General features: G+C 40.4%; 2 protein-coding genes and 1 non-coding gene across 3 annotated transcripts; 1 reads left to right on the forward strand and 2 right to left on the reverse strand.

Annotated features, from left to right (window-relative positions):
* Positions 1 to 237: 237 nt before the first annotated feature.
* Positions 238 to 4,260, forward strand: LOC143879527 (U-box domain-containing protein 45-like). The gene is made up of 3 exons (XM_077381960.1): positions 238 to 962; positions 1,339 to 2,302; positions 4,051 to 4,260. The coding sequence occupies exons 1-2, from the start codon at positions 415 to 417 to the stop codon at positions 2,276 to 2,278; spliced, it is 1,488 nt and encodes a 495-aa protein (XP_077238075.1). The 5' UTR covers positions 238 to 414; the 3' UTR covers positions 2,279 to 2,302; positions 4,051 to 4,260.
* A 10,806-nt stretch (positions 4,261 to 15,066) lies between these two features.
* LOC143879529 (stromal cell-derived factor 2-like protein) lies at positions 15,067 to 26,061 on the reverse strand. The gene is made up of 6 exons (XM_077381961.1): positions 25,623 to 26,061; positions 25,178 to 25,318; positions 24,450 to 24,590; positions 15,780 to 15,829; positions 15,555 to 15,684; positions 15,067 to 15,447 (listed from the first exon to the last, which is right to left on the reverse strand). Exons 1-6 carry the CDS (start codon positions 25,722 to 25,724, stop codon positions 15,364 to 15,366), a joined length of 648 nt encoding a protein of 215 aa, XP_077238076.1. The 5' UTR covers positions 25,725 to 26,061; the 3' UTR covers positions 15,067 to 15,363.
* LOC143880538 (small nucleolar RNA snoR114) lies at positions 20,201 to 20,287 on the reverse strand. The gene has a single exon (XR_013251758.1). It is a non-coding gene; the product is annotated as a small nucleolar RNA snoR114 (small nucleolar RNA).
* Positions 26,062 to 26,436: the final 375 nt, after the last annotated feature.

The raw sequence follows: 26,436 nt of genomic DNA on the forward strand, positions 1-26,436 counted from the left end.
CTTGAATTTGGTAATTAATCATGTAGTGAAATGGTATTGCCGTAATTTTCTCGCAAAACAATTTCACATTTCATAACCTACTCCCTATTTATAAAAACTTACCGTACCGCCAAAATATAACTCCCGCGAGTCATGAGATTTTTTAATTTCATTACTCCCAAAGCTTCTAAAATTATAAAAATGGGAAGGAGAGAGAGAGAGAGTAAGACACCTCGGGAAACGAGTAAGTATATGAGCTGGAGAACAGAGGTTTTGCACACACCCAAGACGCTCCTCCTTTTTTTTATTTTTTTTTATTTTTTTAAAGGCTTCTTCCGGAAGCTTTTTCTTTCTTCCCCCATAAATAAGAAGAAGACATTTCCATTTCTCTACACATTGCTCTCTGCAATGTAGCCGGCCTGAAAACCGGTCAAAATGGCGAAATATCATCGGAACGACGTCGGATCTCTGGTTCTCAACCGCGCTGGCGGTGGAAATTTCCGCCTATGGCCAGTGTTCTCCGGCTCAGCATTCCGCCGGAAAATCATTGATGCAATGCGATGCGGATTCTCTCAGTACCGCCGGGAAATGGATTCCGGCTTTAGATCGCCGGAAGAGAAAAAGGAGAAGTTGCAGGGGTCGGATTTGAAGAAGAAGAATGGTAGATCGGAGAGATTGTCGGAGCTTTTGAACTTGGAAGGCTGGGAGGAAGGTTCCAAAGATGAAGAGGCGGAAATGAAGAGGAAGGTGGAGGTTTTTGAGGAGCTTTCTGGCGTCGTGAAGCTGTTGCAGTTGAAGGAAGTAGCTCAGAGAGATGCTGCAATGGATGTGAGGAGGCTTGGTAAGGAAGACTCGGAGGCAAGAGTCATGCTCGCTATGCTCGGAGCGATTCCGCCTCTTGTAGGCATGCTTGACTCGTTGGAGCTCGATTTTCAGATCGCTTCACTCTATGCTCTTCTTAATCTAGCGATCGGGAACGATATGTAAGCTTCTTCAACATATTCTGCTTTCAGATTGCCGATATTTTTTTTTCTTCATTCCGATCTGTTTCGGCTGTTTGATTTTCATCCGTTACATAAAAAATTTCGGATCTTATCTTCAATTCTCAGACCGAAACGTTTACTTTCATCTGCTCTGCCGTTTTAGCGCCATTTCTACAAACGCTCTGTGCATTTCGTCATCAGTTATTTTTTTTAAAATATTTTTTTCCAACATTTTACTGTCATTTCTCTGATCTTTCAGATCATCCTCGTTAATTTTTCTCCTCTTTTATCTACATTTTACTTCACATATCCCTCTTTTATTTATTTCCTTTCTGAGATCTAAAACGTCTAAAAGCCTCTGATTTTTTTTTTACAGAAACAAAGCAGCCATTGTAGAAGCAGGAGCAATCCACAAGATGCTGAAGCTCATTGAATCTCCAACCATATCTCCAGCACTCTCCGAAGCAATCGTTGCGAATTTCCTCGGCCTGAGCGCTCTCGACTCGAATAAGCCGATCATCGGAGCCTCAGGCGCAATCCCCTTCCTTACAAAAATCTTCCAAAACTTAGACAACATAAGCAGTTCTCAAGCGAGACAGGATTCTCTCAGAGCTCTCTTCAATCTCTCCATCCCTCCTTCAAACATTCCCCAAATACTCGAATCCGGTCTCATCCCCTTCCTCATCAGCACCATTGGAGACATGCAAGTGAGTGAACGAGTCCTCTCTATCCTCAGCAACGTGGTTTCCACATCCAGAGGGCGTAGAGCCGTAGGCAATTGCAGTGACGCATTCCCGATCCTGGTCGACGTATTGAACTGGACCGACTCGCCGAGTTGCCAGGAGAAAGCTTCCTACGTTCTGATGGTAATGGCGCACAAGGCCTACGGGCATCGGCAGTCCATGATTGAAGCTGGGCTTGTGTCGGCATTGCTCGAATTAACACTGTTAGGGACCACATTGGCTCAAAAGAGGGCTTCTAGGATATTGGAGTGTTTGAGAGTCGATAAAGGGAAGCAGGTTTCAGAGGACTACGGTGGGGGTTCAGGTTTACCTGTTTCAGCGCCGATATGTGGTTCTTCTTCTTCTTCTTCTGCAATTGGTAGAAGAGATTTGAAGGAGGGTGTGGGGGAGGTGGAGGAAGAAGACATGATGATGAGTGCGGAGAGGAGGGCTGTGAAGCAGTTGGTACAGCAGAGCTTGCAGAACAACATGAGGAGGATCGTCAAGAGAGCGAATTTGCCGCAGGATTTTGCACCGTCCGATCATTTCAAATCACTCACGGCGAGTTCTACGTCCAAGAGCTTGCCCTTGTAAGAATGTAGGTGCTGCTGAGGGAAGGTATGGTTTCTCTCTGTCTTCTCCATTTTTTTTTTCTGGTGTTGTCAAAGTCACTGATTTTAGTCAGCATTCTTCAAAATCTTGTAACCACAACGAAGAATGGTCGTCGGTGATCTTGGTTTTCCGAAACATACATCCCCCAATGTGATATAGTCAGACACATATTTTCACAAAAGTAAAAGGCTCTACTGATTTTGGCACTACCATGTTTTAATAATTGCACAAACTTATCTTTTTTAATTGGCTTGCGAGAGATTGTTGGCCGGGGGAACTGTAATAAACTTTGACAGCTAAGGCTAGTGTCCATCACCTTAGCGTCATACTGTGAATAGTGTCCAGCCATTACAGATTCTTTTTTATTATCACTAGGAAGGTGAATCATTCCGATTTCCTAAAAAATGGGTCCCGTTATAATTATTACTTGCTGTTGAATAGAAAAGGTCATTCGCGTAAAGAATCGTTCTGCCTTTGGATGGGAGTGTCATCTTTTTCAAAAGACAGCAAATCTGAGGAACAATTTCCGTCATCTTCCCAAGATTCGTTCCTGCATCTTGTTTTCTGTGGCTTATACTCTTATGTTCTCGATAGTAGGGACTTCGTGCGGAGTCCTTTGAATTTTCGGAGATGGGAGGAAAGGAGAGTGAAAGAACTCTCTTTATTTTTTTGGTTTTATCCAAGCCCCCATATGCAACGAAGATAATTAATAGAGGCGTAGACTGTGAACTTTTAAGTACTCAACCTCGTTTCTCACCTTTAATTAGTTTAGTTTTTATATCTAACTCTTCAATTTTATGTTTTGTACATTCCTAATTTCTGATGGTCCATAGAGTGGGGACCCTGAACATAAAAGAAGAGTAAAATAGGCTACCATGTTCTGATGATGGGAAGACTCACTTTGTTTTACACTTTTATGATGGGCTGGTGACTGGTGAGAATATTTTTTGGGAGATTGTAAGTCCTTTACAGCTGGTTAAAATTGTAAAACAAGGTGAGTTCGTCACATTATCAAAATATGGTCTTTCCAATATAAGTAGATCCAAAATTTTGTCATTGGGATTCAGTCTTCTGTGTAAAGTTTTTTAGTAGACCTTAAGTATCCTACACTCTGTAATCGGGTGAAAGCTTTGTAATTGGTTTTGGCTCTCAGTCAGGCAGTCTGTTTCCATACTGGTTTCCTTACCATAATTCTTTTCTATAAATGATATGGAAACCTAATTATGACTTGTGAGCTTGAGTATTGGACCAGCAATAGCCTCTTAACAGGTTGACAACTACCCTGCCTTTATCTAAAGCCTTTATAAAGTATAGATGATATGGAAAACCAATTGGGAACATTTCTCTGAGTGTGGAACCCGCATTAGCCTCTTAAAACAGTAACATTGACTCCTACTTAAGTTAGTAGGAGTTTCTTTTTCTTTTTTTAATTTTTTGCTTTTTCTTAAAATACCAAAACTACCCCTCCTTATGCATGTGGCGTATAGGCGTTTCCTCGGATTCGCTCTTGGTGTTCATAGTTATAATCATCCCACTTGTTCTTTACCACTGACAATCTAAGGTGTGGCCCACATGTAGTTATAAAACTATAGATGGGCTCCACTATGTAGGGTGCCTTATTGGAATACAATGAGGTCGCATTCCTGTTTTAAGTACTTTATTTTATTTGGCATTCTAGCATTGTCTTCTTTTTTAATCCTTGTGTAACAGTTTACTAAAAGGTACTCCCCTTTTCTTTGATTGTGTTATTACAGGTCGAGTCTTTTCTTCTTTCCCCTGTTTGAAAATTGTTCTCTGCAACTCTCGCCAGGTATATACATATATTTATGGGCAAGTCTCTCTGCTTGTCTCAGAAGTTTCAATCTCTTCCAGCCTTCACAGTTTTCGGTGTATTTCATGTTTGTAAATATTCACCATATCTATGGTATTTTAATTTACTGGGAGCTACTCCCTTGACGTCTTCACTCTTGGGGCTGTGGTTGAAGGAGATCGACATTGCTTACACACAGGGAGGAGAGCGAAAAAATAGAAGAATTCAAATAAATATGTGGAACTTTAGACTATATTTTTTTTGGACTATTTCCCTACGGATGCGCGCAATCACCCGGAAACCACGCGCATCGGGTAAGCAAGGGGGGATTCGAACGCTTGTCACTGGGGAGCAAACCTTAGACTATATATCCCGCTCCTTTGGGTAATTATTGGACAATTTACCACTTAAATTTAAAAAAAATCTTAAAATATGTCATATTTAATTTTTTGTCAACTGGCCATGGAGGTTTTCGTAATGGAAAAATGACAAAACTACCCTTATGAGCAATTTAACATTATATTTTGAATTTGGCTTCTCTCTCTCATGCCTGCATTCTTTTTGCTACTTTTTTCTCATTTGCCTTTCATTTTCTCCAATCTTCATTTTGCTTCCTTTTAAGAATTTTACTATTTTTCTTCTTCTTTTTCATGTCCAGTTTTTCTTCATTGTGCAAATTCGTAAGACTGGTCAAAAAAAACTTATTCAATTTTTTTAAGAGCAGTAAAAAAGTTTAAGAGCAGTAAATTTTTTTATACCTACAGAATTTGTTCAGGACATTTATGAGCAGTGAAGTGGAAATAAGAGTGATATAAAATTTGAAAGGTAACAATATTTTTAATGCGGCAAATCAATTTTTTCTTGGTTTTTCTTCTCCACATCTTGCGTTTTGTTCTTCTTCTTCACCACGCTTGTTTTTTATCTTGCTCTTATCTTCTAGTGTATTTATGACTACTTTTTTTCACCAAAGAGGAGTGACTACTCTTATTCACTGGGAGGGGGGAGGAAGAGGAAGAGGAAGAACAGGATTACGAGACATGTTTTTACAGGTCTATTAACACTCTGTTTGGTTGCCGGGTTTTTTTTGTTCCTCGGAGTTATGTGGGAGAGTAAGTTAAATTTTGGTCCCATCCCATGTTTGGTTGCCTTTTAGGACTAGTTTTTTTTTTTAATCCCACTCTTGTAATGATTACTTGTGGGGTGAATTTTTTAATCCCACTTTTGAATTGATTGCCTTTTCATCCCATCCCAAGATAACCCCAGAAACAAAAATAAACTCAGAAACTAAAAATAAGCTTGAGAAGAATTTTTTTCTACCCAACAGTTCAAGCAACCAAACAAAGGTTTTTTTTTTTTTTTCCCACCATATCTCCCAGGGTATTTTTTTTCTCCCAAATAACCAAACATGGGATTTTTATTTTACCAGGATACTTCTAGGACTTTTTTTTCCCACCTATCTCCCAGGGTATTTTTTTCTCCCACATAATTCCCAGGAACAAAAAAAAAACCCGGCAACCATACAGAGCATAGCTTCGACTTCAACAAGAAGAGGAAGAGGAAGAGGAAGAAAAAAAATGGAAGAGGAAGAATAATGTTGGAAAAAGAAAAGCAAGAGAGAGAGAGAGAGAGTCAAAATTTAATAGTTTTATTTGGGTTAAGGGTTAATGGTATTTGAGTATTTTTCCCCGTGTGACAAACCTCTATCCTTAAATTACAAAAAATTGAACCTGACATATATTTTAAGAAACTTTTTGAATTTAAGTGATAAGTTTGTTTAAGAGTGCTGCTATGGAGACCGAGAGTGGAGCTGTGAGTGTAACCTACCAAATCTCCACATGCCATGGAAAAAAAGCCAAAAATCGAAGGAAAGATTCCTAACGTGTTAGGGATTTGCTAGGGTCCCATCGCATAAGGAATTTCCACCTTGTTAATGGAGACAACAACTTTTGTCTCCATTAACGAGGTGACTAATGCCTTTTGCGATGGATGCTAGCAATTCACAATGTGTTTATTCGATTCCATTCTCGGTCCCAACTCGGTTATATCACTATTCATTTTTTTTAATTATAATTTTTTTTTATATCATTTCGTTAATTCATATAAAGTATTAAATAAGTAGAAGAAAAGGCCAAAAAAGTAAGGGCAAATAATATAGGAAATTGTTTAACCGCTAAATGGGTCTTCCCCAAAAAATCAGCCTTTCACTTTTGAAGTACGTCTTAGATTAAAAGACATATGTTTTGGTGAGATTAATCTCAGCATACAGTCAAAGTAAGAGGTTGATTTTAGGGAGACAACACAGAGAGACATTTATCATCCAAAAGCGAAAAAAGAAACGACAATGACGCATCTACCTCAGGTTCACCCTAAAAGCTAATAGAAGGTGGGGAAAAGAATAATGCCAAGAAGTTGGTGGCTATTAGCCTTCTTCCTATCTTCCTAACAGACACAGATGGGTCGTTGGTTGGTCTTCGTCGGTAAGTCTGGCAAAATGCCAATACCTACAGTTGATGGCATGAGACCAAGACCACGAGGGTTGCCTCAGGAAGTCCTACAAGCTTACCGGTCCTGATTATACAAGACAGTCTCCACGGAGGTGGCCTAGAATTTAACGGTCTTGATTATCCCAACGATTCTAATTGCATTCTCAAACAAAAATCAAATAATAGGTGGGCCCATTGTACAAAAATATATAGCACAGCTATATTAACAACTGGAGGTACTATTGTCGATGGACCCATTGGTGCTCTCATACTATTGCAACAGTATTTTAATAGATGACACTGCCCAAAATCTCATCCTATGGCGTTGGACGAATGGTTAAGGTGTCTAACACTCTGTAATAAAATACAATGAGGCAGGCCCACTATTACAGGTGGGCCTCACCGTTTATTGACCTTGACTTCAAGTCTGATATTTTCCTGATTGGATCTCCCAAGTCCCAATGATCCAAACATATCATACCAAACCCACCGACCATCCTATTATCAAATTAAATGAGCTTTTGGCCATTGAATATGGACGGTCGATATCAATTTTTTGGCACCGATCCACATTGGACAAACGAAAATGCATCTCTATTAGATATTGGGATTATTTGATTGATTTGATTTTTGGGCCACCGTAGATATAACCAAAAGCATGTCAGATGGACTGCTTGGATTGTCCAATAGTGTGCTTTGTTACCCAACGGAGATCCAATGTGGGGCCAATGAGATGAATGATCAGGATCAGCCAAAAGGTGGGACCCACTCTGTTACAGTGGAGCCCACTTTCTGTCTTGTTCGTTTTCATATTTTCGAAGTGAGGGTGTCTCCTTCGTTAGACTAGATGTGGAAATCAGGAGCTACTAATCATAAAAGAAGGGATTGAAACTTTAAATTTGGTATCTAACCCTTTACACGAATTAAACTTTTCTTCGATGATTAATATGTAAACTTCTTCGGCTTTCTCCAAGAAAACAACTTTGTTCTCATTACAAATGTTATTTGATTTGGTTTACCATATAAATGATTAAATCCACTGCCTGCAAAAATTGATACAGTCAGAATCGATTGCTGGCTAGCTTGATTCTCTAGTAGTTAAGGAATAATAGAGGTAAAGTAAATGAGGAATTAATGGGAGGTGGGATGCGTTTCATTTTTCTCTCACCAACTTTTCGGGCATTTCCACCCCTGTTATTTGTCTTTTGCTGAAAATGACTTCATTATTTTCAGGGAAAACTGGAAATACTGCCATATTCGGGAAAAGACAAACAAAAAGGAGTGTATATACTGGAAAGAGGGTGGAAATATCAATTCCTTTTCGCTTTCATTTTATTTTTGGTAAATGTCACTTATCTTCTTTTCTATGTTAGGGAAATATTTCCATAAAAAATACAGTGAGTGAGGCCAACTTCATAGGATGATCGAACCATTCATTTAATTGAGGCCCACTTCATAGGATGATCGAATCATTCATTTATTGAGACCCACTTCATACGGTAAGCGAGGCTCACTCCAAAAATAATCTCCATAGGATGATCTAACCCTCCGATCTATAGATGTTTCTATAATGCTGTGGGCCCCTACTACAGATCAAAGGGTTAGGATTATCCCATGGAGATTATTTTGGAGTACCACCTATTAACGTTGTGGCCCAACAAAATGAAATCCATCTTATGAAGTGGGCCCCAGTGTACTTTTTGAAAACCAATAGACTTCACACGCACACGGCATATAAATTCTAGACAAGGTAGGTTTTGCATGAGTGGGGACAATACCCTTTTAAGAATTGAAATATGGGTATGTGATCCTTGTCAAGATATGCTATTACAAATAGATAGTAGTTGAGGAAATTTATGAGGGTGATTTGGTATTATGGTGGAAATCTATTTGAAGCTTGAAGTGGGCCTAGTCCTTTGGGTGCAACAAAAAGCCCGTTGGGACTGAAGACAAGTTTTTATTAGAGCAGCTACCCGTCCTAATAAATGTCTCGTGCAGTTTGCTTCCACAATCATAATAAATTGCATACCCATTGCGGTCGGTGCTAGTTTGTACTTTGTAGTAGGATTCCGTTTTAGGGGAAAAAACGGGCTTCGACCATTTTAGCCACGTCCGACTAAAGACAAATGTAGTGAACTCAAATCCCCATGAAAGCAATAAATATACATTTAAAAGGGTTAAGTGACTCGAGTGAAGTCAAGGTTCATTTCAGTCCCTTTTTATTTTCCAAACGGAATCCCGTTTTCAAAGTGTTTTCCTTATGTGGCTGCTCTCTCATGCAACAGCCGCCCAGCTAAATGCGTTCTGCAGTGGTCCCTAGCAAATCACTCGGAGGAATGCTCAACCCAAGGTCGCACTTGCATAAATAAGATGAAAGGGTGCCCCCATTGGTTTAAAGAGATAATTTCTTCCTTTGCAAATAATGGTTACAATGGCTTATATATATATATATACACACACACACACTAGTAAAAAACCCCGTGTGATGCACGGGCCGACAAAGAACTGTACGGACCACATCATAGGCTGATCCAAACCGTCCATGTGATGGAACACAACATAAATAAGTTGTGCCCCAAAAATCATTTCCATAGGCTGATCCTAGCCCTCCAATCTATAAAGGTTTCCATAATATGTTGTTCCTCTTAAATCGGATGGTTAAGATCACCCTATAGATTTTTTATTAAAAAAGCATAAAAGAGGGGGATAAGATTGAAATTATGTGGCTTTATAGGTTGATCCAAACCGTCCATGTGATGGAACACAACATCAATCGGTTGTGTCCGTAAAATCATTTCCATAGGTTGATCCTAGCCCTCCAATCGATAGATGTTTACAAGTGTCCTGCATGAGTAATATAATGTAGTTCTTTCGTCATTGTCATATGTCTTTACCTGTTGGTGCGCTTAAGTTCACCAAGCTTATGGTGCGCTTAAGAGCCCAATCACATGGGGGCCCACTTTGTTAGGATGATCCAAAGCATTCATTTGAAAGGCCCTTACATAGATGGGGGGTGTACAAAAAATCAGTTCCATAGAATCATCCTAACCCATCCATTTGTGGAGGTCAAAATGGACAGACCTTGTTTGTCCACAAATCTGCCCATTTTTGTCCTCCACAAATGGAGGGTTAGGATGATCCTATGGAGCTAATTTTTGGTACACCCCCTATCTACGATAGGGCCTTGCAAATGAATGGTTTGGATCACCACAGAAAATGTGGGACCCATGTGATTGGGCGCTTAAACGCACCATAAGCTTGGTGAGCTTAAGCGCACCAACAGTTTCCACACACACACACACACACACACACACACACACACACACATATATATATATATATATATATATATATATATATATATATATATATTTTTTTTTTTTTCCTTTCAGATGGTATAATTAATGACTTCCAAAGAGACGAATGTTCTATTTGCAAATAAGGACCAATTTTGGTATTATCTTAGAGTCCCTAAGAATTTGTTTTAATGAATAGAAAATTTTGTTATTTATTTATTTTTCTTCTGTGTATAATAAATTAATCAGCATTTGTTAAACTCATTTTCCATATATTTTTCTCAATATAAAAATGTTTCCCTTATTTAAAGTAAAATTAAAACTCTACAAGTCTTTGGAATTCTTTTCAAAAGAATTTTATTTTTCATGGAAAAATTGTATAATTTTTTCCATAGATCCAAACACCCATATAGGTTTATTTTGCGACTATGAAGAATTTTTCCTGAATTCTTTTATTTTTTTATTTTTTATTTTTTTTATGAAAAGGGATTTTTCCAACGTTGTTAACCTGGTTAAAACCTTATAAGGTTTTTTGTTGGAAAGTCTTACCTAAAATATTGTTTACCTAAAGGCTATGTTTGGCAATCAGGAATTTTCTTTGTTCATGATAAATTAGTTTCTCCAAGTGGTGAGAGAGGGGTAGGTTGAGTGGGAGATGGAGAGAGACTTGAGAGGGCACGATTGAGTACAGGGTGAGAAGTTGTTAATCCACTTTAGCATAGTTGAAAATCTCATTTCTAGAATGTCATTTGAATTGTTCTTTTAATGAGACCGTTGATGTGTGTATGAGAAAGAGAGGGAGGGGGGGGGGGGGGGGTGTGGTAGTTCTATGATTGGCACCTGGTATCGTCGCTCTCTCCCAGCCATACGACAAAGACGTGTGGATATTTTTGTGCTACGTCTCGTGCATTCAAGGTGGTGCATTTTCCACCTCTTTTTTCTCTCTTAGAAATAATTAACTGTCCCCCATAATTTTCCTGGGCAAATAATAGCAGCATAACTATTGATGGGGACCATTTGCTTAGGCATGAGAAAAGTACGGAATGTGTGTAGTCGTTTCGAGAAATTGTGAATTTTGAGTACTTTTGAAAACAAACATCAAACACGGGTGATTCTACAAAATCGGGTAGAAAAAAGACCCTGATACCCTTCTAACATCAACAGAAAGCTCATTTTTCATTACTGCCTACTAAAATGGTGCGCTTCACAAGGCTTATTTTGGTTCGTCTGAATGTGTAGTATTTGAACCGACATAACCTTGGATTCGTTTCTATCTTGGCCGTTGGAAATAACTAGAGACGGATGGATGCTTGACACGTGTTGAAAAACCTTTTGGAACGCTGGCGCCTCTATACACAGCCGGTTTGGTTTGGATTTGAAATCTTTCTTTGAACCCAGAGTCCCTTGGGTTAGTTTAAATCTTGGCCGTCGCCAATATGCAGACGGTCAGATCCACGATACTTGGACATCAATATGGAATGGTGGCGTCTTCTAATAATACCGCATCTTTGTATTAGATTCCGCCGGCATACCCATTATTTTCGTTTACACCCTATTTTCGGCGGCGTACTCGATACGTTTGGAACACATGTTTGAACCCAGAAAATCTGGCAGCGTACTCGATATTCCGGCGGCGTACTCTAGAATCCGGTGGCATACTTGATATCTTTGAACGATGGGTATTTCTTGAATCTAGTGGCATACTTGATATTTCGGCGGCGTACTCAAGAATCCGGTGGCGTTCTAAGTCAAAAGAGACGTGAGAAATAATAAAATGTTCAATAACATCGTCGTTCTAAGCCAAAAGAGACGTACGTTATTTGATGTGAAAAGTGGGAAACTTTAACGCTTTTGATGATATTTTCAATCCCCGCGTTCTCATCCTTTAAAAATTTTAAAGATAATGATTGACGTTCTCAGGAAGGGCAACATACGAGGACTCTGATCATGTCAGAAGGGTATCAGGGTCTTTTTTCCACTCGATTTTGAAGAATCATCCGTGTTTGATGCTTGTTTTCAAAAGTACCCGAAATCCGTAATTTCTCAAAACTATCACATTCATCCCTACTTTTCTCCTTAGGCAGTGAAAGGGGAAATTATATATTCGCCCCCTTTTCTTTCTCGGACTACCTCTTTCTAGTGTAAAAAGAGTACTAGATATACTCGATAAAAATATTTCTCGACATCATGGTTTGAAATGCCCATATACTCCCAACTGTCACGGGCCTAATGATTGAGTAGCGGAATAACCTGTGTGGCGCCCCAACATGCATGAATGCTAGGGCAAGCCTTCAATCGTGCAAGGCTTTGAAGGCCTAACACGCCAACACCCCTCGATGCTTCAAATGTGCACACAGTCTCTAAGCTGTTCAACAGGCTACTTGGCTCAGATCTTGACATGCGCTTCTAGATACCCACACTCATGATTAGCCTCCATCATGAGTACCTCTAACATCAGGCCTTGGAGTCCAATGCAAAGTCCATCGAGTACGAGGCATGACGATGCCAAGCACCAATCTGCCAAGCGCTGGGACTTGGCCATCCAAGAAGCAAGATGCCTCATGGACTGATTTGCAAGGTGTACACCTCGCGAGGGCAACCGAAGTCGCCCCGGCACGAACTCATGGAAGATCTAGAGATTGGCCTGCCCACAAGACGTACGGCGGTGCAGAAGGGCAAACAATATAGCTAGCCTCCTGCACCGGTTCATATGTGCAATGCATGTTGGAACCCAACCCAACATGCACTGTCTTTGCCCCCATCCTCGACCAAAGAAACTGGAGCATCCCTGTGGATAGCTCGCAGTCCGCACCCAAAGCTCCCTTAGGGCACGCCTACTAGTTGTAGTATGATTTCTTGCCGTGTGCGTCACATGCACAAGCAAGTTCTCTTACAACCCATAAGCAAACCAGCAAGGTTCCGGCCTACACCTGTTAGACTTAACGGGAGAGGAGTCAGCATGTCACGGGTTCGACTCCCCCTATGGAGTTTGGCCTACCAACCCTCTCAACCAGGAGTGCCAACCAAAAGAGCTGTTAGCTACGTACCCTTGAAAATTTCCATGATATTAATGGCCCGAAATGCCAATTGCGTCCCCATGACACGGAGCATGCTGCGAAGGTTATGTTTCCCCGTTACATTTGGTCACCTGATAATGTCGACGTCCTCGTCGACACTGAGCAATCAACGAAACTCAGTTCCACAATAGCAATGACTTCACAATCTCGAAAACAGCTGCCACATGTACTTCGACAATCAGCGCATTCTGACTTCTACTGCATACCATTCTGCCAACCACAGCTTTATAGCTCTGCTAGAGTTATCTTCCAACATCGATGGTTTTCCTATTAGTAAGGCTCGACTCCGATACCCCCGAAAGGAAGGCCTAGTTCCCCCTATCAATGGAATAAGGACGTGTCCCCGATTCACGCTGACTCCATCAAACTAGGTGAAGGTTTTCTGACGGTGCCTACAAACGCTGCGAAAAGTTTTGTGATGATACAACACTGAGAGAGTGCCATCATTGCTGGCACAACGCTTGCCACTGGTTGGCCAAGCACGAATGAGCTCCAGGAATAGCTTATGTTCCTGGGCGAGGAAAATAATGATATGGTAACTGGAAATGGAACCAAGCAAATAGCCTCTTCACACTCATGTGGCATGGAGCCATTTGTTCGGTTCCACTCTCGGTTAGGCAGCATGTCTCCTTATCATCACTCATTCGAATAATCCATTTTACACCATATGAATAATTTATGATCAACAACGTAATGGATTTTTGAGGCACGGTCTATCTATGGTGACAATAAACGAATAAATTTTGATCATTGGAAAAGGGGTCTAAAGGTTTAATTTTCCTTAGAAAAATATGGGTCAGATTCGCACCTCTATAATAGGTGTATGTAGTGAGATTAAATTGAGAGAAAAATTATGAGATTGAGAGAGAGAACCTATTGTGGATTTAGTGGCAAGAGAGTAGGAGGCACGGAGAAAATTGTATAATTGGGCGTAGATTATAGTCTGAGAGCCCATTAGGTATTCTCTGTTTTCTTGCACTCTATAATTTTCTCTTTAAATTGTGTATGTGTTAGTGTGTCTAACTACTTATATTAGTGCTTTCCACTAAGGCATGTTTGGCAACCATGGAAAAAAATCATGGAATATTTGTTCACACGAGGTACGAGACGGATAGAAAGGTATTGGTGGGAGAGAGACTTGAGATGACCTTAAGTGAGGAGAGCATTAGGGTTGGTAAACCCCACCCCTCAAATCTCCTTTTCTCTCCTTATTCCTTGCACCTCATTTACACTAGGTAATCAAATATTCCTTGTTAAACTTGTAGGGGCCGTTTGGATATGTGGATTTTAGATTCTTGGATTTCCTCCAAATTGTAGTTGGGAGATGAGAGAAGGCCAACAACCGTCGTTTTCTGTTTTCTCGATCTTTCCGTCACCAAGAGAGCATGAGATCATCCCATGTTTCCAGGTTTTAGAAATCTCAAGATGTGAGAGAGATTTTTAAAACCTAGATTTCTTACTTAAATTCCAATATTCTAAAGAGAAGTGAAGCAGTCGGTCTCCTTCTCTCGCATCCCAACTACGATTTTGAGGAAATCCAAGATTCTAAAACCGTGTCATGATGTCAATCTGACCTCCCGATAAGTTCCATGAAAAAGGGTTTTGGTTAAGGATTCAAGGTTTTATAGCAACGTATCCTTATGTTTGAAAACCAATGTGAACATGCAGTTGTATTAGTTGAACAAGGACTGTCTATTCCGTGGGCCCAGCTGAGGATGGGCTACATGCTTAAAAGTCAAAATTTAGCAGCAATTCTAGTCATCGTAATGGACTTTTGCTTTGAAAACTGCTCTTGTTTCCGACACATTATTAGATGATCCAAAAAGTGTCATCACTCAATCAGCAAGGACAAAGTCATTCATCAGAAAAATCTTATAGTTTTAAGTCAAAATAACACACCATTTCTGTCCACCACGAAAGAGAAACAGACAAACCAAAGGAAAACCCCTCTTAGCATTTAGAAAGAGGTAGATATAGATGTAGATTGCAACTGATCAAAAGGTCCCCATTTTAACAGTCTGAATACAGGGTTCTACCCTTTCCTGTTGGCAGAAATCAAGAGGATTCACCAATGGACCCCAATCGAGTGGGAACGTGGACAAGGTAATCCAAAGGTATACATTCTTATTTATATGGAGAAGTTTTATAAACCACACAAGGGTGGCAAGCAGATAAGAGATGGATTATAGCTAAATCCCAGTAGAAAAAAAAACCAGTGTTTCTGATGTAAAAATAAAGGGTTAGAGCTCTAATCTTACTTGACCATGGTAACTTAGAAATTTATTTGCCTCTGAAGGAGCGTAAGGTCACAACCTCTGCTGCCTACAACACATTATCAGGCCTCGCCTTTGTGAAATATGTTCTCTACACGTTTGTATTTTTCCTTTGCGAAGTTGACTAACTACTGGCTTCCACTAGGTGGAAGGTAGACCCCCTCAGCTGCCAGCCATACATTATCAGGTCGCTTCTCACGAACACCACAGACCTATAAAGAGTATCAAAACGTACATAGTAAACCATGAATTAGTCAGGGAAAACAAGGAGCACCTCAATCTGAAGCACAAAAAACATTACCCTGCGAGTATTCATTACCTCTTGCTGGCCTCCAGCTATCCGAGTGTATTTCTTGTCATGACTATGTAGGTAACCACCCGTGTCAACATGTAGCAATCTTACCCTTTGATCTTGCCTCCATGGTTTCCCGCTACCCTCAATCTCAAGCCTGTAGAAATTGGCCATAGAAGAGAGCACGAGTCATATAAATTATACCAAATGGATGTTAAAGAAGCTTTGCGGTATGAATAATAAGTCAGTCACCTCCAAAAGTCCCCAGTATCAGAGTTACCATCCCCTCCAAAGCAGCTCACCTACATGGACCAAATTTAGTCCCTCAAACCACAATGGGAAATCAAGTGTGTGTGTGTGTGTGTGTGAATATAAAAACATATAAATATATAAATACATATAATATGTATATAAATAACAATACATAGAGGAGGGTCATTATATTTTTACTATGGGGCTACTCTCCCCATTGATGTGAAGTTGTGAACCTGTAATTTCTTATTTATTCATTGAATATAGTGATATTTTATTCAAAAAAAAAAAAAAAAAAAACTACACAGAAGAGGGTCATTATCAAACAAGGGAATGGAGATATCATTTCTATACCTAAGACAACTATTTCGTACTAAAAGATGGGATTCGAGTTGATGACAAGAAGGCGACTGCTGTACTACAATGTCCTACACTAAGACCATGGCAGAGGTGCATACAGTTGTTTCCATAATTCCACGGAACAGATTTATCAAGATTTCTAGTTCACTCCAATTACAGCTTACTTGAAGGGAGTTTGACTAGGTAGACAAAAAAGAGCAAGTTTCCAATTGGTTAAGATCTTTAAAGCTGATCCAGGTGGATCGGCAAGTTTCAATTTTGAATTTCCTAAAACGATGCCAACTAGATAAAATTAGATTTTCTAGATTCTTACACCATTAGGAGAGTGCTAAAGGCATCGAGATAGTTTAGGATTTTAATTCGGTTGTAAGTAGAGTTGTATTAGGATTTGGTTTTTTCTCTCCTTTTTTAGAAGGCCTTGTAACCCTGGGTAGAAGACCAAGGGCAGTTGTCCACCAGTTTATGTTTTTCTTCAACCAATTTGGAGAGAGGACAAGACTCCCTATTTTCCAATATCGTTTTCTTCTGCTTTTCTTGGGGGGATGATTGGAACATGTGTGAGGTGCCCCTGATTTGTTTTTTGTTTTCTTTTGTTTCCTTCTTGTCACCTCCACTGATCTGTGTTGCTGCCAAAAGGCGGATCCATGATTTAAGCTCTCATGGCTTCCTGCTGTTTGATAGTGTGCTTCCTAGCCCAGTTCTTGCTGCCCAAACCAATCTGTGCATTTGCTATGATGTGCGATCTTATGTGTTCCTCTTAGTTGTCAAAACAAACTAATATCTGCAAGTTATTTTTGGCTGCTAAACTGACCTGTGATCAAGGATCAGTTCCCCCAGCAGTTTGCGATGAAGTCATATACGATTTTTTATTATTTCATAAAAGAACTGGGATAAGTTCCCAAGGAAATTTGAGGTCTGTTCCTAAAGCGGATTTTGTGTTCAGCACACAGAATATCTGTTATCAGATTATAAGCACCTGTGAAATCTGATTATGCCAATATGCAGCTCAAAAACACACATTTTGGCCATACCCTATTCAACAAAGTGTTTGAGGTTGTTTTGATGCCCCCATGTGGACGAAATTTTAAGCCAATGGGGAAATTGGAGGCATGGTTTAGAGAAGGATTGAAATAGACATGATGACGGTATTCTAAGTGCAGGTTTTATGCTATTGGTGGCTGAAAACATATGTTTGAAACCTAGAAACCCAAGATATAAGATATACTGTGGTATATGGGGGTAGTAGAACCAAGCAAGATTCATTGCTAGGAAATGCAAGTTCTATGTAGGTTTTTACGCTAATAACATGCAGATTCTAATCTCATATTATAGGCAAATTGACCAATCAATGTGAAATGTTTATATGAGCGAGAAATGACTTTATGATGTTGATATGAATAGATTAAATTTGAGTCTCCTAATGAAATAATGGTAGCGTTTAGAAAGTTATATCCATAATAAGGGATTCAGCATAACTAACCAATATGTAAATATTCTCAATCATACTATCACAGAACACAGTGAGGGAATGATGGCAAGGCAATCATTTAACTAGAAACAGAACAACGATAGCAAGCCTACACAATATTACAAAACCAAATGAGTGATGATGGCAAGGCAATCGTTTAACTTGAAACAGAATAGTGATAGTTGCACACCCGCCGCGGTACGGAACCTGAACCTGAACCTGAACCTGAAGCTACCGTTAGATTCGATTGGATCCATTCAGATTCCACAGATCCAGCCGATTGGTCTGGTCCTATCTGACCCAAGCCCAAAACTTAGAAAGGGTGGCCTGTTTTGGCCAGTGGAACAGAGAGGGGAGGTTGTGCCCATTCTCTCTCTGGGCACGAGCAGGAGCATCAAAATCTCAGACCGAAAACATGTACATGGCGGAACGACATGTCATAGAATACGTGACCTAATTTGCTAGGCTGCTTGAAGAAATAGTTATTTTCAGCATCACCCAATTTCTTGTATGAAGCGCATGGGGCTTTGATATTAGCTGAACCCCAAAACGATCATAGCCCCGACACTCATCTAATATCAAATCAATCAGTAGATGTCACTTCCCTTCCCACATTCTATAGCTGGAAGGGATAGAGTTAGTGTATCTATAGAAGAGAGCACGGATCCTTACCCTTGATTTAGTTTTTTTTTTTTTTTTGAAAGATGACATTTTATTCCATAGGATGCTAAAGTACAAATAGGAGAGGGACAAGATGTCCCCCCATGGGGTTACAAATAGCATCCACCCACGCCCAGAGAAACAGCAAATATCACAATACAGAAAATTATTTTAAAGCTAATACGGTGTTGTCGAACGATATAGAGATCTCCGTCATCTACACCATTCTTAGCCAAATCATCTACAGCAGTATTTTCCGATCTACGCATATGAGATATGGTGGGTCGTAATATCCGAACCAAATCCCTGATCTCATCAACAATCGCTGCCAGTCTATACAGTCCAGCACAGTTGCCTGAGGCCCATGCAATCACGTTCAGATGTGTTAAGAATGCTTCTTTGACATTAAACAAACTCTTATTCCATAAAAGTAGGCACAACTATAAACATACGGTCTGCTCTTTCGTGACTATAAAGCGGTGAACTCTCTATCAAAGGGAGGTTCACATTTGTCAACTCGAAGGAAGAAGCAGAGCAGACATGGCTTTCCCCTTTGAAAGCCTAACCAAGTTGGATTAATGGTCTCTTTGGTGCCTTGGAAAGATCTACTCCAGACCGACGATTCTTGCTTCTATAAATTTTCCTATTCGATGACCATATGGACCTCAAAATCCGGATTAAAGTCTGGTTGTGCAACTCTGTACGACCCAGGAAACTAGAGTTTATTGTATCGCCTGAACCGGAATCAAAACCTACCTTCCTAAGTTCCAATCTATAGAAACTTAGCTTCGATTCTCTGGTCAAAGTAATCATCCATCTGTCGTAGGAGTTACATCATATCGGCGATTTTCATCTACATCATCTGGTATCATAGCAATTTTCTCTGTGTTAAGTGGTAACAGAGCACCGGTTCATCTTTGGAGGTTGAATATTGGTGTGCTTGTTTAGAGCCATCAAATTCTTCTAAACAATAAGGTAATCCGTGTATCTTTTCATCATCATGGATCATCAACAACGAGATTTGATTCAAGATATTGGAGCACAGTGCATGGACAGTTGGAGGCTATCCTTGACATTGGCCATTTCAAACACATTTTCTACCATGGTAAGCCTACCTACGATGAGCATGATGGCGACTATAGTCTAGTCGACAAAAGAGCCTGAAGTAGTACGTATTTTCCATCTGCCAATCCTTCGTTTTCTCCACCCACCATTCAATCCACTACATTTTTTTAATTGGTAAGCTGGGATCGAACCTGAGACATCAAGATTGAGAAACAATGCCTCAAACATTGAGCTACAGGCCCAACCCCAATTCAATCCACTACATCTCCACCATCACATACATATCATTCACCACAAGATTTTCAGCCCGGTGACATCCCATCTCGTCATCATGCTCTCGCAATCATCATCAACCCAAAACTAAGGTTTTAAATTTCGACATCCCATCTCGTCATCATGTTCTCACAATCATCATCAACCCAAAACTAAGGTTTTAAATTTCAGGTTCAGTTTCGACCACCATGGAAATGGAAACATTTCGGTTTCGGTTGGATATTTCAGCAGACATCACATAAAATCATGAAAACATATGGAAACACATGCAAATGATAGAATTTAATGATGAAACTTCAAGAAGTACTAGAATAAGCACAGCTACACACTTAGAAACTATCACATAAACAAGACAACCGTCTATAATGGTTTAATTTCATCTGCTATTACATACTCTACCCGCTATTTTAGGACAAAAGCACCATACACTCATGGTGCCTCCCAAACAACACCCAAAGTCATCCTAAAAAGCACATCAACACTGTGTAACCCAAGAACCGTGCGAGTTCACATCTCTCTCTCTCTCTCTCTCTCTCCTAATCTCCTTTTTTTTTTTTAAAGTAAAGTAAAAAGGTGACCGAAAAAATACTTAAAAGAGCTCAGATAAGCCTACTTCGTCATTGGTTCAGACATGTGTGATGAAACCTTTACCACATGAGGCGCAAATCATCCCTCACTGCCCTTTTTCTCATGTCTTTATCATGCTTATCTCTCTCACTCACCCTCTAATCACCACGTCTCTCTCTCTCTCTCTCTCTCTCTCTCTCTCTCTCTCTCTCTCTCCTGTAACTCCTTACGCCTTTTCTAATCCCTTGAATACCCAGAAACACAAGTGTCTCTTCCTCTAAACTATAAATACAGTATATCAAAGAAATTGAGATGTGGCCTACCTCCAAATCCAACTGAGTACTTTTCTTTTATTCCTTCTCCTGCCTCTGTTTCTTATGTTCACACTACTAAATACTAATTAATCATGCCATTCAAAACAAAACTACTAATTAATCCTAGTATTGGATGATTTGTTATTAAAGAATTGCAGATGGGGTGGTTGCTGCATTGGGTGTTCTTTTTTTTTCTTTTTTCTTTTTTATAGGTCGCATTGGGTGTTCTTAACGAAAAGAACCTGTGACCTAAAAATATAGGCTTGGTGGGACTCCCATTGTTTTGGGGTTCCTCTTCCATACGAAAGCCTCTTCTTTCTCCTTTCTTTGTGGGAGTGAGACTATGACCTTCGTTTCAAACATGGCGACGCAAAGTTACTACTCATGTTACCTAAAGAAATATTCTGCTAGTGGCTAGAAGGAGCGCCGGAAAATAGCGAACTAATGCCTCTCGTCAGATTTTTCAACCCAACTTTGAAGAAATCCCTCTCCATCGCATGTAACTCTCACTCGCCTGATTGCGGATCCGATTTTTCTGAGCCGAATCTCCGGCCACGTACTACGTCTTCATCGTCGGAGATGCGGTTTTCCAAGACTAGTAGCATAACATCCAAGAAAACCACGGTCTCATCCGTTATTTCGATTTTCAAGTACTTCTGAAGCCAACCCTTCCTCCATGCCGAGAATGAATGTTGGAATCTCTCCCGATTTTGCGGCACGGATCGCTCCGAGCATACGCATTGAGCATACCTGGACGGGCACGGATGTGTCATGTACCCAAACTTGCTCAAATCAACGAAGGAGCGTACCTTCCACGTCAAGTGTGTAGACACCTAGTTTGATACACACTCGATCTGCCCTCAGCTGTTACTAAGCCTTGACTCCGGAAACGTTTACCATAATAAAACAAGAAGAATCCCACTAGCCGAGAAGCGTCATAGCAGTAGGAAAGACAACGAGAACCCTAGCTGATACGAGAGGTCATCCATCAAAATTGGGTACTCCAGGATTTCGGGCAAGCACACTTCGGTCGGGGATTGCAGAATTTTGTGCTGGCACACTTCGGACGAGGAAATCAAGCAATTTAATATGCTTTGTTGTATGTTTCAATGACTCCGAGATACTGAAGGCACTGTCAGCCTGAGGAAAACGGTGGTGGAAAAAGTAAGAGCCTGGTGGTCGAAAACACGAACACTTGCTAACCTAAGTGTCAAGCATTGTTGGCTTCCCAACAAGCTAAAAAAAGAGAGATAGAAAGAAAGAAGAAAAGGAGTGTGGGTGGTCCACGACTGATCCTGTGGGGAGTCTCCAAAGCCTACTTCATGGCGTATCCACAGGTAGCCATCTCTCGTGGAGAGACAATAGCCCGCCTCGTGGGGAGTTCACAACTTGTTTCTTCACCCGTGGGGAGTCCACACCCATCACCGTGGAGAGTTAATAAACTGCCTCGTGGGGAGTTCACAACCTACTTCGTGGAGTATCCATGTCCAGCCCTCTTCCGTAGAGAGTAAACGACCCTTCCCCGTGGAGAGTCTACATCATGTCTCGAGGGGAGGCCACAACCGACTCCATGGGGGCTCCACGACTAGTCCTCCCCCATGGAGAGTCAACAGCTTGTCTCGTGGGGAGTCCATAACCTACCTCATGGAGTGTCCACGGCCAGCCTTGCCCCATGGAGAGTCGACAACCCACCACGTGGGATGTTCATTCTCATCACCGTGGAGAGTCCACAGCCTGCCTCGTGAGTAGTCCTCAACCTACTTCGTGGAGTGTCCATGGCCGACCCTTCCCCCGTGGAGAGCCTACATCCTGTCTTAAGGAGAGTCCACGACCAGACCGACCCCGTGGAGAGTCCACAGCATGCCCCGTGGGGAGTCCACGACCTATTGCTACATGGAGAGTTCACAGCCTGCCTCGTGGGGTCTCCAAGGCCTGATCCGTAGAGAATCCACAACCTTAAGGTGTTCACAACCGGCCCTGCCTCGTAGGGAGTCCAATGCCTATCCTCACCCTTTGGGGGTCCATGGCCTGTACATTAGTTCAATAGGGCGCTAAATCACTACCAAAAGCACACCACTCAAGGTTAAGAACCGTCACCCATACACCTGCAGTGCCCCGGAATGGTAATGCTCCCACCCGTACATCCATCAACAACGAAAATAAGGATGCAAAACAAAAAAGCATTGCATCCTTTGGGGGCATTTGTGGACATAAAAAAATATTTGTCAACGCTAAATGACAATATTAACCCAATTTTCTTAAGTGGAGCATATACCCATAAAAAGGGCTTTACATGCAAATGGTTCCACTTGGGCCCAAATGGGAGGCCCATTAAGAGGCAACCCACAAAAGCCACCAATTCAAGTACAACTCACCACCAATAAACACAAAAGGGGGTAGTGGTACCCACAACCACTTACACCACTATGAAAGTGGTTGGGGACAACTGTTGCATGGAGTATATAAATGCACTTTCCTCTCTTTTCTAAGAGAAGGATAGAGCAAAGAGGAAGAAGGAAAAAGAAGCAAGAAGATAATAAAGACAAGAAAGATATAAAGAGAAAGCCACATCAAGAGAAGAAAAGCTTTCCATTCAAGAAAGCAATCAAGTACTGAAAAAAATCTTCTACGAAGATCAAGCCACCACACAAAAGGCCCTTCAACGGAGGAAATTCACGCATCTTCACAGTCGATAAAGTGTGAAGCTCGGAGTGAAGTACACACATCTTCAAACACTGAGGAACAAGAATCGCGCTGCGAAAGCCCTCGTCTTCACCATAGTGCTCGTTAATCATAGGATTACATAAAGTCGTACCACTTTTCATTAATTACAATTTTCTTTATAATTTGTTTCCAAGTTTTGTGATCTTGATTCGTGAAATTGACAGCTGCCTACCGATCTACAAACACATTCAATATTAGACACCTCTTTCCTTATTCTGAGGAGTACGAAAGTAAGAACTCAAGGGCGAGTTGTTTTCAAGAGGCATGACTGATGAAGTGCAATCTAACATTGAAGTTGAGGAGGAAGTAGAGCGACATGAACAGAGGATGGAACATCCAAAGGTAGTGAAGATATACATGCGAAGAGGAAGAAAAATTGCGCAAGATCCAAGGGAAGAGCCACAACATGAGAATAGAAGGGATGGAAACAATGCAAGATGAGAGAAATCTAACCCATAAAATTGGGGCTAACACCTTATTTCAATAAGGTGACTTTTTTATTTTAAAATAAAAGTTTACTTAAGGGTTTAATTAAGTGATAAGGCCCACTTCTTTTATGTTTATTAGTTGAGTTGATAGTGCTCACATGTTATGTTTTAGTGTCTTTTAAGGTATAAGCCATAGGTAGACTTCCCACTTCATTTTTTTCCCGAATGGCAACAGCCCACTTCATCATGTTTAAGTATTTTCCTTATGCTTAAGTGTTATTTTGTGGGATAGGGTTTTAACAAGGGAGTCAATGTGAAACGAGTATGTATATACATATATATTATTGTAAAGCCCACTTTAGGGCTTTTTTTAAAGGTGGATGAGAATAAAGGGTGTTGGAGTTCTTTTCTTTGTTCTTGTACAGCTCTGCTGTTTTTTTCCTATTGTGGGGTTTTGAAGAAGAGACTTCTAGGCTTGAAGACCCCTTGCTACTGGATCTCTACAAAGCATTAAAGAACCAACATATGGCTGTAATCAACATAGGACAGGTCTTTGCATCTAATTTCTACGCATGGATTTACCTTTTTCTACACAAAAGGTTAGTGGCTGTGATTAATTTTCAGTCATTATTCATCACTACAAAGTCTATTATAGGATCTTGAATCCACGAAAATTTACAGTTGTATACATGTTTTAAAGTGCACAAAATTCTGCTACATACTATTTTTGCAGCCTGTGAGTTTGGGTGATACCGTATATATCAATTAGCATCTACCTAATTGCACTCAAAATGGTGAAAACCTTACTGACCTCCAGGTTACCAGATATTGGGGATGCATGCAGATGGCTGTGTAGCCATTTTCTAGTTCTCATGTGCTGCAGTCGGATAATAGTTCCAGATTTAATGGTATCACCTTGTTTGACAGACATATCTGGTTGAGGCCTCACAATCTGCAGAGTTCCATATCAAATCAAAACCAGACATTAGAACCAAATTTAACCAAGAGACATTAACAGATCCATGAACTCCCATGAGCTACAATATGAAGAGAAAAAAAAAGGAAAAACTAAAATGCATGTACATGTGGTTTCATCCACAGATGATACCAATCGCGTAAATAAAAACACAAGTAATCCTGAAAATGATCTGTCTGAGAATGTTGTATTTTCATAAGATAAAATTACTCTTCCCACATTCTATCCTATCAATAAACAGAAAAACTGGAATTATTTGCAGGCGAAAGGATATTATATTTTCATAAGACACAATTACTCCTCGCCCATTCTATCCTATTAATAAAAAGATCCAAGAAAAACTCGAATTATTTGTAGACGAAAAGACATTAGGCACAGAAATATATACGACATAAACCACATTACAGGCGAATTGTAATAGGCGTTGTTTCGGCTCCTCATAAGGCCCAGCGTGATTCGGGAAAACAAAACTATCCAAAATTACAACAACAAAACACTGAAATTCAACCATACAAAAAAAAAAAAAAAAAAAAAAAAAAAAAAAACTAATACTAGAAACTAACCCAATAACTATTGGAATCGTCAACGTTGGGGAAACCAGTAACGGACTGCTGGCCGCTTCCAGATCCGTAGGGCACATCGTGCGAATGAAGCCGAAATTTCGTCCTCTCGTGCATCAATTTAAGGACAGTCCCGTACGTGATCTGCACGAAAAAAAAAAAGATTGAGATCTCTATCTTCGATTCCGCAAAATTTAAATCGAAACCCTAGGATATAGAAAAACAGAAAGCGAGAGAGAGAAAGAGAAAGAAGAGGATTGAGATCTGTAGCTTCGATTCCCCAAAATTTGAATAAAAACCCTAGGATATAGAATCTTATCAATAAATTTTCACCTTTTCAAAAAAAAAAAACCCTAGGATATATATATATATATATATATATATATATATATATATATATAGAGAGAGAGAGAGAGAGAGAGAGAGAGAGAGAGAGAGAGAGTAATACCTCGATGCCCTCGGGAGCAGCGGAAACAGGGAAAGGAGAGGTTTGTTCGAGATCAAGGCCGAGGTAGAGAAAGAGTGCGAGAGCGAAGAGGGAGATCGCCATGAAGAGGAGAAGGAGGTGGAACCAGGTCTGTTGCCAGAAGGGAAAATCTGGAGGTTCAGATTCTCTGTAGACGATTCGAGTTCGGCCACTTAGGGTTTGGAGAGATGGGGAAGAAGAAAAAGAAGACGATTGTTGTTGGCTTTGTTGTTGTTGCTTTCTACGAGATAGGCCCTGTGGCCCTGAAGGAGCCACGATTCTCCTTCCCTCACTCTCCAGAGCGAAGATCAGAACGAGGCTTTTTCGGACAGACGGAGAAGATTAGGGTTTCTAAAATTTGTTCACTGTTTTTTGCCAGTTTTTTTTTCCTCTGATCTTCTTCTGATCTCTCTCTATTTTTACTCTTTCTAGTGTTCAAAATTTTTGAGGGGCTGCCACGTTGCGGAATGTGTTCGGACGAACTAAGTGTTGACAGGTGGATTACAAGCTGACGTGGTGTAATATGATTGGATGCTGTGCGGCAAAAACGTGAATAAAACTTGTCATTGGTTTTCTTTCACAAACCAGTGCCGTGCTCTCCTCGCACCAGACCAAGGGTATAAATGGATATTCAAAAATTTGATTATTGTCCGCATCCGTTTAAAGTGAATATTATCCAGATCTGTTTTAAGAGGATATTATCTGAATCCATTTATGAGATATCCAGCTCGGATGTGAATCTGATAAATGGTATATCCGATCCGTTTAACATCCGAATCTGAGAAGTAAATCTTTT

The sequence above is a fragment of the Tasmannia lanceolata genome, unplaced genomic scaffold (assembly GCF_043159265.1).
Source record: "Tasmannia lanceolata isolate RefF3 unplaced genomic scaffold, GAP_Taslan_0.1 ptg000006l, whole genome shotgun sequence".
Taxonomy (NCBI): Eukaryota; Viridiplantae; Streptophyta; class Magnoliopsida; order Canellales; family Winteraceae; genus Tasmannia; species Tasmannia lanceolata.

Excerpts from the sequence above, each read along its gene's own strand:
- LOC143879527 (XM_077381960.1), top strand. The coding sequence starts at position 415 with ATGGCGAAATATCATCGGAACGACGTCGGATCTCTGGTTCTCAACCGC. Across the intron at positions 963-1,338 it reads CTAGCGATCGGGAACGATAT|AAACAAAGCAGCCATTGTAG; the intron begins GTAAGCTTCTTC and ends TTTTTTTTACAG.
- LOC143879529 (XM_077381961.1), bottom strand. The coding sequence starts at position 25,724 with ATGGCGATCTCCCTCTTCGCTCTCGCACTCTTTCTCTACCTCGGCCTT. Across the intron at positions 15,830-24,449 it reads CAATATCTGGTAACCTGGAG|GTGAGCTGCTTTGGAGGGGA; the intron begins GTCAGTAAGGTT and ends TGGTCCATGTAG. Across the intron at positions 15,685-15,779 it reads GATACTGGGGACTTTTGGAG|GCTTGAGATTGAGGGTAGCG; the intron begins GTGACTGACTTA and ends CAATTTCTACAG.